Source organism: Sapajus apella, unplaced genomic scaffold (genome assembly GCF_009761245.1).
Source record: "Sapajus apella isolate SASKATOON/1434 unplaced genomic scaffold, GSC_monkey_1.0 scaffold50, whole genome shotgun sequence".
Classification (NCBI taxonomy): Eukaryota; Metazoa; Chordata; class Mammalia; order Primates; family Cebidae; genus Sapajus; species Sapajus apella.
In genome coordinates, this window is record NW_022436990.1 from 12,263,495 (window position 1) to 12,275,888 (window position 12,394).

Here is a 12,394-nt window from a genome sequence, read left to right on the forward strand (position 1 = left end):
CAAGAATATTTCTAAACCAGAAACACAAGGGGAATGACACCAACTGAGGGCAGATTTGGGTTTTTCATCTCATTTTCATTCTAGGGTCCAGATTCATTAACTGGACAACAGGTGTCCTGAACTTTTAAAATTGTTGCTTTTTTTTTTTTTTTTTTTTTTCACTCTTCCTTATTCTTTATTTCCTGGTAAGTCTAGCTGAATTTGTGTAACTTAAAGGAGCCTATCTTAATGATCACTTAAATTTATGAAAAGACATAAGCCTTGCCAAAAGTAAATAAAAATAATGTGATTCGGTGAATAGTAAATTAAGTTTTAAAAATCACATATTCTTAAGAAAAACACTTTAATTAGGCTACTAGAACCCCTGAGATATAAAGGTGAACCCCTGAAAACACCTGTTGATAGAGAATTTTTTTTTTTTTGAGATGGAGTTTCATTCTTGTCATCCATCCTGGAGTGCAGTGGCGTGATCTGGGCTCACCGCAACCTCTGCCTCCCTGGTTGCCTCAGCATCCCGAGTTGCTGGGATTACAGGTGTGCACCACCACACCCGGCTAATTTTTGTATTTTTAGTAGAGATGGGGTTTCACCATGTTGGTCAGGCTGGTCTCAAACGCCTGACCTCAGGTGATCATCTCACCTTGGCCTGAAAGAGATATTTCTTAAAAAAAACCAAAAAACAAAAAAAACACACTCAACACTTTCTTACAAAATTAGAAGTGAAGATCTGTGTTCCCAAGTTAAAGTGGAATGGCCGAGAACAAATACTTGGTTTAGTTTTAATATGCTGAAGACTTTTGACCAACAGAAACCTATCAATTTACCAGATATTAAAAACAATAATTGCTACCAGTAAAGAATGGAGCATAGAACAGACAGCCACATTCTAAATGTCATCTTGAGGTTCCTATGCTTCCTGTTCATCCAGTAAAACTATACAAAGTTAACATTAGAGTCAACGGTCTCTAACCCAGCAAGAAGTCTGATACCAAAATCACTACTTTCTTTTATAGAATAGACAATGTATTTTCTATTTTTATTTATTTATTTATTTAATTTATTTTTATAACAGAGGAAAGCATGAACGCAGTCCCCCACTACCATAAATTATGCAGTCGAGTTTCCCACATTTGGGGAAATAGCAGGGGTCGGCACATCCGGAGTGCAATGGATAAGCGTTGCCTTGGGAAAACCACCTTCGCGATCATGGTATCTCCCCTGCCAGGTAAGTACTGACAATGTATTTTCTATATAGGACATTCGTTTTAAAACAATTTTAAAATAAGATCAACCTTTCAAAAGGCATAACAAATCTGATAAACTTAGTGTAGAATAGTTATTTTCCAAAAATAAGAAGTTGGGCCACTTGAATTCAGTTCACATTCCAACAACTTAAAAGTAGTCAGATGTTTCACAGGTAGTTTCCCCTGGTAACAATAAAAGTTGCTATAAAATACAGCAGTACATAGAAGCAATCTTAACAAATTATTTTTCTTTCATTTATTTTATTTTATTTGAGATGGGGTGTTGCTCTGGTGCCCAGGTTGGAGTGCAGTGGTGCAATTTTGGCTTACTGCAACCTCTGCCTCCCGGGTTCAAGCGATTCTCCTGCCTCAGCCTCCCCAGTAGCTGAGATTACAGGCACACGCCACCACGCTTGGCTAATTTTTGTATTTTTAGTAGAGATGGGTTTCGCCATGTTGCCCAGACTATTCTCAAACTCCTGAGCTCAAAGTGATGTGCCTGCTTCAGTCTCCCAAAATACTGGGATTACAGGCGTGCGCCACCAAGCCTGGCTGTTTTTCTTTTAAAGAAAAGAATGAAGTAAATATTTAGCTACAGTGATTTTTACTTCTATTTTTAAAATTTGAATTGTAGTAGTCTATAAACAAGTATTCCATTTCCTCCCAATAAGTGAATAAAGGACATACCTCAGAGGGTGCTTGCTGTGTGCTTATATAATAGATAAGAAACAACCTCATTTTATCTTCTGGAGTTCCTGCTGCATAGGGGAAAAGAGATTAAAAAAGATTTTCATAATTGTGGTTATTATGTATTATAGTCAACACAAGTATGTTACATTTCAAGGGATATATAAATGTGACAAAACAAAACATGGCTCTTGACTTAACTGAGTTAAGGTAACAGGCACTATAATTACAACCATGTAAAATACAGATATGGAAAAGATTAAATGAGGTGGGATTAGAAGATTACCATTCTTTGTGTATGATTATGGGAGCCTCTCTATTGTATCTTCCAAACTGTGTATAATGTTAGGATTTCCCTTTTAGATGTAAACTCACAATGAAAAGAAAGGATGTAAGAAGGGTAACCATATAATTCTAAAACAGGAAACTTTTGAGGTGGCAAAAGGGGTGCCAGTAACAATTACATAACGAACTGGTATGAAAGTGGGACTATCCTGGGTAACCAGATGTATGGTCACCCTAGGAATTGGGTTATTAAACTTTTCTGGCTAAACAAAATCATCTAGCTGAGCCTAAAGCCATACTTCTCAAACTGGGGGCCCCTAAATAAACATGTTTCTGAAGGCTTTTATATTACTATAAGGATGGGAAAACCATATATTTTTATTTAAAAAATATTGTTATACGATGTAGAATATATTTGCCTCAAATTTTAAGACAAAACATAAGATTTCAAAGAAATTTCTTGCTTGCAGTGCTCTGAGTTACTACTCTTATTATCCAAGGCCCAAGTCCAGAGAGACTCATTTACTGTCTGTTCTATCATGTGCGCTTTGGTGGAAATGTGATAAAGCACTGGTGTCAACAAATAGCAATATTCAGTCTCACTTCAAAGTGTATCCTAAGATGCAAGAACTCAGAACTGTCGTATTTCATTATAGGATAAAAACTAGTTGATTTTTTTTCAAAATATGATGACTGATAGGACATTGATTTTTTATGATTTGTGACACTAAAACTCATTTTCAAATTATCCTTACTCCCTGAATATGACAAAGCATGGTAAAATAAAGATCAGTGGTAAGTTCTCTAAAGTTCTAATATTTACAAATAAATACTGTATCTGGGGCATTTTGAGTATTAGGTTATGAGACTCCTGGTCCTGTTAAACCCTAGGACAATGCTGATATTTTTGTTTTAGCAGGTAATTAGCCTGAAGGAGTATAGGCTAATGTTCCTATCAGTCTTCCGTGGTTATTCTTCCATCATTAATTCCATTTTCAAAACCTTTTGCAGTGCTACTGGATCTGTCCCACTAACCAGTGGTCAATCTGGGGACTGGAAGGTAGTCTTCTAGCCCTTCACCTCTCAGTTTTTGAAATGCTGTTTAGGATCAGCTTCATACATGTGCAGTTCAGGGGTAAACCCAGGAATTCATGACCAACTTTACAAGGTTGCTTTCCTGAGCTCCTTCCTCTCCACAATCTCCCTGGTACTTTCCCATTTCCTTGGCTTTCTCTTTTTGGTGCTGCAGATAGAAAGCCTTGGCTTTGGTTACCCTGCTTCACTGAGCACTTCCTGCCATAACTGCTGCAACTATGACCAACCAGCTAGAGGACACGGAGAGAAAGAGTAATGAGGCTTGTCCTACCCTCTTGGGACCATGGATCCTAATATACAAGGGGAAGGTTCCCCTCCCTCAGAGTTTTAGGAGCCTGTGGGTCCCTGAGGTTGCTCTTAGTATCTTCAGCAACTAGCATGGCCTTACTTAGTTTGCTTAAAGAAGGAACAGTTCCCACTCTTCTTCAAGGGGAAACATATGTTAAAACTGCTACAGTGTTAATAACTGCCTTAGAACATCTGTTTAGGTTTTAAAGACCAATCTGATGGTAAGGGCTGGGGTGCATACTGATGCTTATAATGACAACCACAGGGAAATCAAACTGAAATTGTTAGCATGTGTCCTTTACACCTGTGATTATTCTAAAGCCTGTAGCTACAGCCTGGAACCTCTTATCACACTTACCTCTCTCCTTTGACTGCTATTTTAAAGTCAGAATTCCCTCACTGATTAATATGATGTATTTTAGAGAAAAGTTTTGAAAGCCTGGAGTTTGGGGAGCTTTTGTTCTCCCTGAAATTTTGAGAGTAAGATGCTGACCTGCTGTCCTATCACCCCTGATGTCAAAGACATTCTCTAACACAGCCTCAGAACAATTAGCAAAATCACATCATCGTAATGTGTCAATGTTAGTATCAGATTTTGCTAATTGTTACCATTTAATCCTCAGATCCTATTTCAAGTTTTATCAATTATGTCTAGAGTATGTTTTATGGAAAAAGGATCAATTTCAGAATCATGTGCCACACACAGTGTCATGCCTCTTTAGTCTTCTTCTGTATGAAGCAGTTTCTCCATTTTTCCCTTGACTTGCATGGCCTTGGTTTTTTAAGACTATAGGCTGGTTTCTTCCTCGAATATCACACAATTAAGTTTTGTCTAATACTTCCTCATGATTAGATTTACAGTATACCAAGACGAGACTATCACAACAGTGATGCTGTGTTCTTTGCATTGAATCCTACTAGCCCTTTATCTCTCAGTCTTTCCTGAGCTCCTCCCTCTCCCCAATCTGCCTAGTACTATTTCTCACTATTCTATGTCTCTCGACTGACGACATTTACTGTGATTACCTAATAAGATATTTATCAGGTTACTTTTTCTCCCTTACAGTTAAGTATTTTGTGGGAAGGTATTCTGAAACTGCATTAATATCCTATGAAATTTCAATTTATTCATTTATTATGTCCACATGGACTCTTAGCATCCACTTTTATCAATGGGCTATAATCTGTTATTATTTATTTTGATGCTGAAATTGTCATTATCTGGAGCCTCTTCAAGTTGACTTCTGGGTTCTTTTGACATGTTCCATCATTTTTGGAGTGCCTTCCTTGCCTTCTGATACAACAAAAATGTTCCAGATCCATTTTGTACTTTTGCTCCCTGCCCGCCTCTAGAATCAGGTACCTCTCTAAGGAGTCATAGTGGAAATTATATTTATAAGCAGAAATCTTTACTAGTTGGGTACTGCTGCTCCCAGTCCTTTTCAGTTGGCAGAGGTAGGGAATATATGAGTATACACACACACACACACACACACACACACACACACACACAACATACAATCTATATTTCTATATCTGAACAAATATATAGTGAAAACACTCAGTTCACACCAATACCTCTAATTCCAATCCAACACTACAGGGTTCATTCTAATTTCTTCCCCTTCTATATTTATAAATTCCTTCTCTGACAATGGGAAATTGGGCTTTCTTTATATTATCCAATATATTTAATGGCCAGGTGTGGTGGTTCACGCCTGTAATCCCAGCACTTTTGGAGGCCGAGGCAGGCAGATCATGAGGTCAGGAGTTCAAGATCAGGCTGGCTAACGTGGGGAAACCCCATCTCTACTAAAAATACAAAAAATCAGCCGAGCACGGTGGCACGCGCCTGTAATCCCAGCTACTCAGGAGGCTGAGGCAGGAGAATTGCTTGAATCCAGGAGGTGGAGGTTGTGATGAGCAGAGGTCGTGCCATTGCACTCCAGCCTGGGCAACAGAGCAAGACCCTGTCTCAAATATATATATGTATCTCCCCTGAATATAACAAATATCCCATCTCTGCTTCCATCCCCTTGCAGCATGGATGCCCTTTTTACTTCATTTGAGTTCTGATTTCCTGCAATGGACCCATACATATACGTAGACATATTTCTCATCCCACCTAGGCCCAAGCTGGGTTGTTCCTGTGTGGGGTCACCCTCCTCAATCTGTTAGGGCTCTCACACCTTGCTAAACTGCTTCCACATGTAGATGCTCTGCTTTCCTCTCCTGAACTTTGACATATAATGCTAGATTACTAATCTTCTCTTTATTCCAAGAGTGGATGCCCTTAGTCATTTTGCTCAGGTTCCAACATCTTATTCTGGACCAAAGTACCAGTAGACTGCTACTTTGCATGAATGCCTGCCTTGCTCTACCCTGGTTAGTATCGGAATAAATCATTTGAGAAAGAGGAAAGGAAAAAGCAGGACTGACTCCCTTTTTGTCAACATGCTTTTTTTGTTTCAACTTTACTCAAAAGTTACTGTAAATAACAAGGAATAGCTCAGAAATAATGAACTTATATGACTTTGAATTTCTTTCACTATAAAATGCATATACCTTTAAAATGCTATGTTCTCACCACAGATCTAGCTTTCTAAAAGTGTGAGCAATACTTATGGTTTCTCAGATGTTTTTATAAATAGAATCTTAATTATAAAACAGCTTGGACTTTTAAATTATTTTCTAATTTAAAATACAGTCTAAAATTTATAACAAAACAATAACCCAAAAACCATCATCATGCAGCTTGAATAGCTTATATGCAAAATGGGTCCTAGGCTTTCCATTTGTTGTGGAAAAAGCTGAGATTCGAATTCAAAACTATTCTGAAGTGATCTACAGGTCTCTAAAGTTTAGGGAATTTCAGAGGCTAAGGCTCTATGTAGATCCCACAATCTTTACAATTAAGAGACACAATTGGTTTACATTAAATTTTTTTTTACTGTTTTTCCCTGTGGGTTTTTTTTTTTTTTTTTTTTTTTTGAGACAAGGTTTTGCTCCGTCACCCAGACTGGAGTGCAGTTGTGTGATCACAGCTTACTGCAACCCCGTACTCCTAGGCTCAAGGCATCCTCCCATCTTAGCCTCCTATGTAGCTGGGCCTACAGATGCATGCCACCCTGCCTGGCTAATTTTTTTCTTTCTTTTTCTTTTGTATTTTGGTGTATATGGGGTATTGCTTTATTGTCTAGGCTGGTCTCAAACTCCTGGGCTCAAGAGATCCTACTGCTTCAAGCTCCCAAAGTACTGGGATTACAAGCATGAGTCACTGTGCCTGGCAAGTCTTTACCATTTTTAAGTGCACAGTTCAGTGGTAAAAAATATATTTATATCTTTTTGTTCCCTTCATTCCCCCATCTCTCTACCTTCCTGGCCTCTGGTAACTACCAATCAACTCTGTATCATCATGAGATCTACTTTCTAAGCTTCCACATGAGTGAGAACATGTGATATTTGTCCTTCAGTGCCTGGCTTATCTCACTTAACATATTGGTCTCCATAGATCACATTTTCTAAGTACAAATAGTTCTATTTTAAGAAAATCTAACATACAAATATTTAAAGGGATTGGCCATAGAGTTCCTTTAAAAGTAAATTCTTTAAACATGTAAAACAGAATTTAGTTTTAGATACGTATTTTCAGGAAACTCAGGGTACACCAAAGTAATTAGGAAGCAAATCACTTAGAGACACTTGATTTGAATGTTATACCTTCAAGTCTTCCTGGAACCAGAAGAAATTAAGCTTTACATACATTACCTTAAACAAGTAAATTATAAAAAGTGCTTAAATACTATAAAATAAAAGTTCAAGAAACGAAATACAAATCATTTTTCCACTGTAGGAACTGCTAGGTTACGAAATTTTCCCAGAAAATAGCTCATTTAATTATCTTGATATTAGCATTTCAGAAATACAATAATTCTATTCAAAGTTTACTGAAATTGAAAATGCTGGTTTCATCAGATATGAAACTTACATTAGCCTCAAATTTATGGTACATACCATCAGGGTCTGATATTATATCTAGAAGAGATTTATCCAGAGTAGTTTTGCTCATTATTTTTTCTTCATATTCAAAATATACATCCAATTTTCTGGCCTGTTTCAAAATAAATATGAGAATACATTAATAATAAAAATACATAATGTCTACTCACCTTGTAAGTTTCTATTTTCTATGATCAATTTTAAGACATGTTCATTTTTTTTCTTTGAGACAGGTCAAAAGTACAGTTTAAAAGTACTAGGCTAAAGTTCAGCAGTGCAATCTCAACTTCGCAGGCTCATGTGATCCTCCCACCTTAGCCTCACGAGTAGCTGGGACCACAGGCATGTGTCACCATGCCTGGCTAATTTTTTTGTATTTTTTATAGAGATGGGGTTTTGCCATGTTGTGCAGGCCGGTCTTAAACTCCTGAGCTCATGCAATCTGCCTGTTTCAGCCTCCCAAAGTGCTGGGATTACAGATGTGAGCTACTGTGTCTGGCGTTCATTTCTTAACAAAATTTAAAGTATCTTACTTTTGAACATATATTTAATACAGAAATAAAAAAACCAATAGATTATTTTGTTTACCATATTTGATGGATAAATTCAGCAGTAATTCTGCATACCATACAAACATTAGCAAAGATAAAAACATAATTCTTAATTATTGTATTAATTAGTAACTGGCATACAAGTCATATTGTACTCCATGCAAAATTAATGTCAGGTGGTCAAGTTATGTTTACTTTTTTAGCATGCAAATCCACATACATTCACCTTTACTAAATGGAAGGTTACCTTAACTATTTTCCTTGTTTTTTTTGAAAAAAAACCTTTTCCTCATTAGTTTTCCTATTTAATATCTTAAAGATCATGGAAAATTAGTAAAACTTTGCTGTGTGAGACCTTTCCTAAATGAAAATTTTGTTGATTAAAATTATCCAAATAAAGTTAACATATTAAGATCCTCCAAAGTAAATAAAAATTACCAAATATCTCTTAAATTATGCTCCAGATAATAATGAATGAGCAAAGAACATTTTGTTCAAATGTTCAATTTATTCAAATGTTCAACTTGAACAAAATGTTCTTTGCTCTTTCATATTATTGAGGGTGTTAATAATCAAGTGGGAGTAGAAACCATTCATGAAATTATAGTGATACCAACACAGAACCAATATGTAAGTATATAACATAAATAAATACACGATGCTAAAAGGCAGAATGAAATAAATAGCCAATTGTGGAGGAGGAAGTGACACATTCTGAGTTGAAGTTTGAAAGTGATTTCAGGACATATGTATAGTTCATTTCAGTTAAACAGATCATGCCAAGGCACAACAAGGTAGAAACATCTAAATAGTAGACTAAGAAGTGAATTACATATGGAGCAACAAAAAATCAGAATCCTCTCACTCCCACTCCCTTGCAGTGGCATGCAAGGCCAAAGTTTTATAGATGAAATACCCAGAAAGTTCAAAAATGAATGCGGCATAAAAAGATATATACTGAGAAGTCTTATTTCACCCTTATTTTACCTACAGAAGCAGATAGAAAAGGGATGGTCCTCTTCCACCCCTTTTCTATCTGCTTCTGTAGGTATTTGTTTTATTATTTCCTCTAGTTTTTCAGAGTTTCTTTGTGCAAACATAAGCAGAGTCTATATTCTAATACCCATTTCCCTTCTGACACAATAAGTATGATACTGTACTTTTCTGCCCCTTTCTTTCCCTGAACAATAAATTCTACATTAACATGTAGAGGGTTCCCTATCAGTGAGCTCTTATTTATGAAATCTCTGGCCCTTCATATTCTTCAGACTCTCTGATACAGGAACTACTTTAGCTACTCTATAAAGCTATTTTAATACTACAATAGATACAAAGTAGAATCTTAGAAATGAGAAAGTCCTACCAATAATATTAAAAATGAACAAAAGAAATATAAGAGATCCTAAGAAAAAGACCACAGTAGTGGCTGTGGGAATGGAAAGGACAAGATGGGTATTGAATAATTTATATGAGAAAGGATATGGAATACAAAGTAGTGAAAGAAGAAAAAGAAAACTTTGGGGAATGACAATGATGACACTAGGAACTGTTAAAGTGAATATTAGCTTGGGAAAAGCTGTATGGGCAGAGTGAAGTCAGGAATGGAAGGGGAAAGGTGCTAACATAAGGTGTTAAACTGACTTTTAGGCCCTCTGATCCGGCTAACCTTTTCTGTTTTATTATTATTCACTAGATTCAGTTTCCTCTAGTCACACCAAATAGTTACTTCATTAAACTTGTAACATTTTATTAAATACTGTGTTCATTTTTAATTCTCTAGCCTTAGGCTCAAGTTTTCTCTTAGCTTTTGCAGAACATATTCCTCCTCTACCATCTAATCAGTGAATTCTGCTCATTCAAGTTCTAACTTCTCTGTAGTTTTTCTGCAACTTTCCTTCAATCCCTGCTGTCTCCCCTTTCTGACCCTCTCCCAGTCTCTTCCTTGGCCAAAAGAACTCATTACTCCCTTATCTGTGTATTAACAGCACTTTATATACCTCATCATAATAACAACTATCACAGTATATTACTGTCCTTGGTTTATGTGCCTTTCTAAAACTGTAAACTCCTTAGAGCATGTCTAATTGTTTAAATCTAGGTGTCTAACACAGCACCTGGCTTATAACAAGCACTTGCATTTACTGAATTTCGAAACCAAGAGCAGGACACATACAGACCAAGTAATCATTTTTAAAAGTCATGAAAGTAGATGAATGAACTTCTACAAGTGAAAAACATAAAGAATCTAGTCTTTTATGACTGAATATATAAAACTCAGTATGCTAAGGTACGGTGGCACACGCCTGTAGTCCCAGGTACTCGGGAGGCTGAGGTGAGAGGATCACTTGAGGCTTGGAGTTTGAGACTAGCCTGGGAAACATAGCAAGACTCTGTCTTTAAATTAAAAAAATTAATAAAAAATAAAAATATTAACTATGCTAAATGCTATAGCAGAACTTAATTTCTGTAACTATATAAATCAGTACAAAAAAAACATGGCTCACTGATTTATGTCAATACGGGCATTTGATTCATTTTGCTCTTTTTGATGTAGTATCTTAGTTATAACATCAACTTCTAATGAACAATGGAAACAGGGTCCAAAAACAACTTAATGTGACCGGTACTAGGTAAGGGGTTTCTTTTTGAGGTGACAAAAATGCTCTAAAATTAGACTGTGGTTGTGGTTGCAACAACTCTGTAAATATTCTAAAACCTGCTGAATGATATATTTTAAATTGATGAATTGCATAGTATGTGAATTACATCTCAATAAAGCTGTTAAATAAAAGTAACAGCTCTTTAATATACTGATTTTGAGGGAGCACCATCTAAGAGGAAAAGAAGTGGAGTTCTGTACAGATTTTCTAACCTGCATAACAGAACTAGTATCTCTTCAGCACCTGTCATGTAAAAGGCACTTTACTTATAACTATGGCTTTCAAATGTTTTTAAAGAGAGAGCCTCAGGACCTCTTTCTCAAACCAAATGTTCTGCAGAATCCTAAACATAAAATAGATACAAGTGATCCATTAATGTCTCTATACAGCTCTAGGACACCAGAGAATAGTTTTTAAAAACTACTAACATTCTCTCATTTAATTCTCCAAATAACACTATGAGCTAGGAATTATTAATATCATTTTAAAGATGAAGAAACAGACATACGGAAACATATAAACCCTATGTAAATGCAAGTCATATTGTGGGGAGAAGAAATTCAATTTACCTTTATATGTTCTAAAACAGCAGTGGCAACATTTGTATGGAGATCAATAAGTCTTTTTTTCTCAAGGAGTTCTGGTAAAGAACTGCAAATATCAAAATATTAAATATTAACCAATACATTTTCTAAAGTGATACAGACCTCATTGTCTCCTCTGGGAAGCTCAGAACAGTGAAACAGTGACAAGATGACAAGTTAAACTATCAACAGATTTAATCTCTAGACTTGAACACCTACAGTATTTATTACTTTAATACAGGGGAAATGCTTCTTGTTTTAAAATAATCTGGCTTCCAAATATCATTTCTACCATCTTACTTTCTGATTCCAAACTTTGGAGGCTTAAATAAAATCAAATTAATGGAAACATCCTTTATCTGTATTTCTAAAACACATTTCCTCCCTCCTTCTTAATGGCATTCAAAGTACAGAAAAACTGCTTAACTTTTAGTTAAGAAAATAGTATCAATAATAAAATTAATAATCACTTGCCCTACTTTATCATTAATAGTATTTTCCTTGTAAAATTACCCTTATTACACAGTTTTAACTGGTCAAAGAAACGAATGATCTCTGAGGGAACTAAAATCAGCTTAAACGTTTAGTTAAAAATAATTCAGTTCTTTAAATTCAGTTATATTTGCTATTGCTTACTATTTCCTACTAGTTAAAAACATTAATAATATTTTAGTCATATAAAAATAAATAAATAAATAAATAAATAAATCCTATCAACAGAAAGACTTCAAGCAGGATATACTGCTCACTTACCTAACAGCTGATGTTAGCTTAGCAGTATTGTCAGAAAGCATACTTATGGCTCCTTCATCTTCCCCTTCTAGTCCCTTGTAAAGAAAAAAGATCCTAATAGCTACTCAAAAATCCCAGGCCCAAGCATAAAAATCAACATATTCCTAAGATCACTGATACACAGTAAGATTTTTAAGTCACCTAGAATAGCAATTCTCCTCCTCTGAGGTGCAGGCATATATATTTATGACAGTTACATAAAAGTTCTA

At 35.7% G+C, this 12,394-nt stretch overlaps 1 protein-coding gene and 1 non-coding gene across 11 annotated transcripts in view; both read right to left on the minus strand.

Moving 5' to 3' along the window:
- SCFD1 (sec1 family domain containing 1) overlaps nucleotides 1-12,394 on the minus strand; it is a 108,275-nt gene that overhangs the window by 46,600 nt on the left and 49,281 nt on the right. For all 10 annotated transcript variants that reach the window (XM_032242635.1, XM_032242631.1, XM_032242638.1 and 7 more), the window contains 4 exons: nucleotides 12,147-12,220; nucleotides 11,379-11,460; nucleotides 7,614-7,710; nucleotides 1,932-2,002 (listed from right to left, as the gene is read on the minus strand). In XM_032242635.1, the coding sequence (XP_032098526.1) occupies nucleotides 1,932-2,002; nucleotides 7,614-7,710; nucleotides 11,379-11,460; nucleotides 12,147-12,220 (324 nt within the window). The remainder of the gene's footprint in view (nucleotides 1-1,931; nucleotides 2,003-7,613; nucleotides 7,711-11,378; nucleotides 11,461-12,146; nucleotides 12,221-12,394) is intronic.
- LOC116526414 lies at nucleotides 1,070-1,233 on the minus strand. Its single transcript, XR_004258152.1, has one exon. It is a non-coding gene; the product is annotated as a U1 spliceosomal RNA (small nuclear RNA).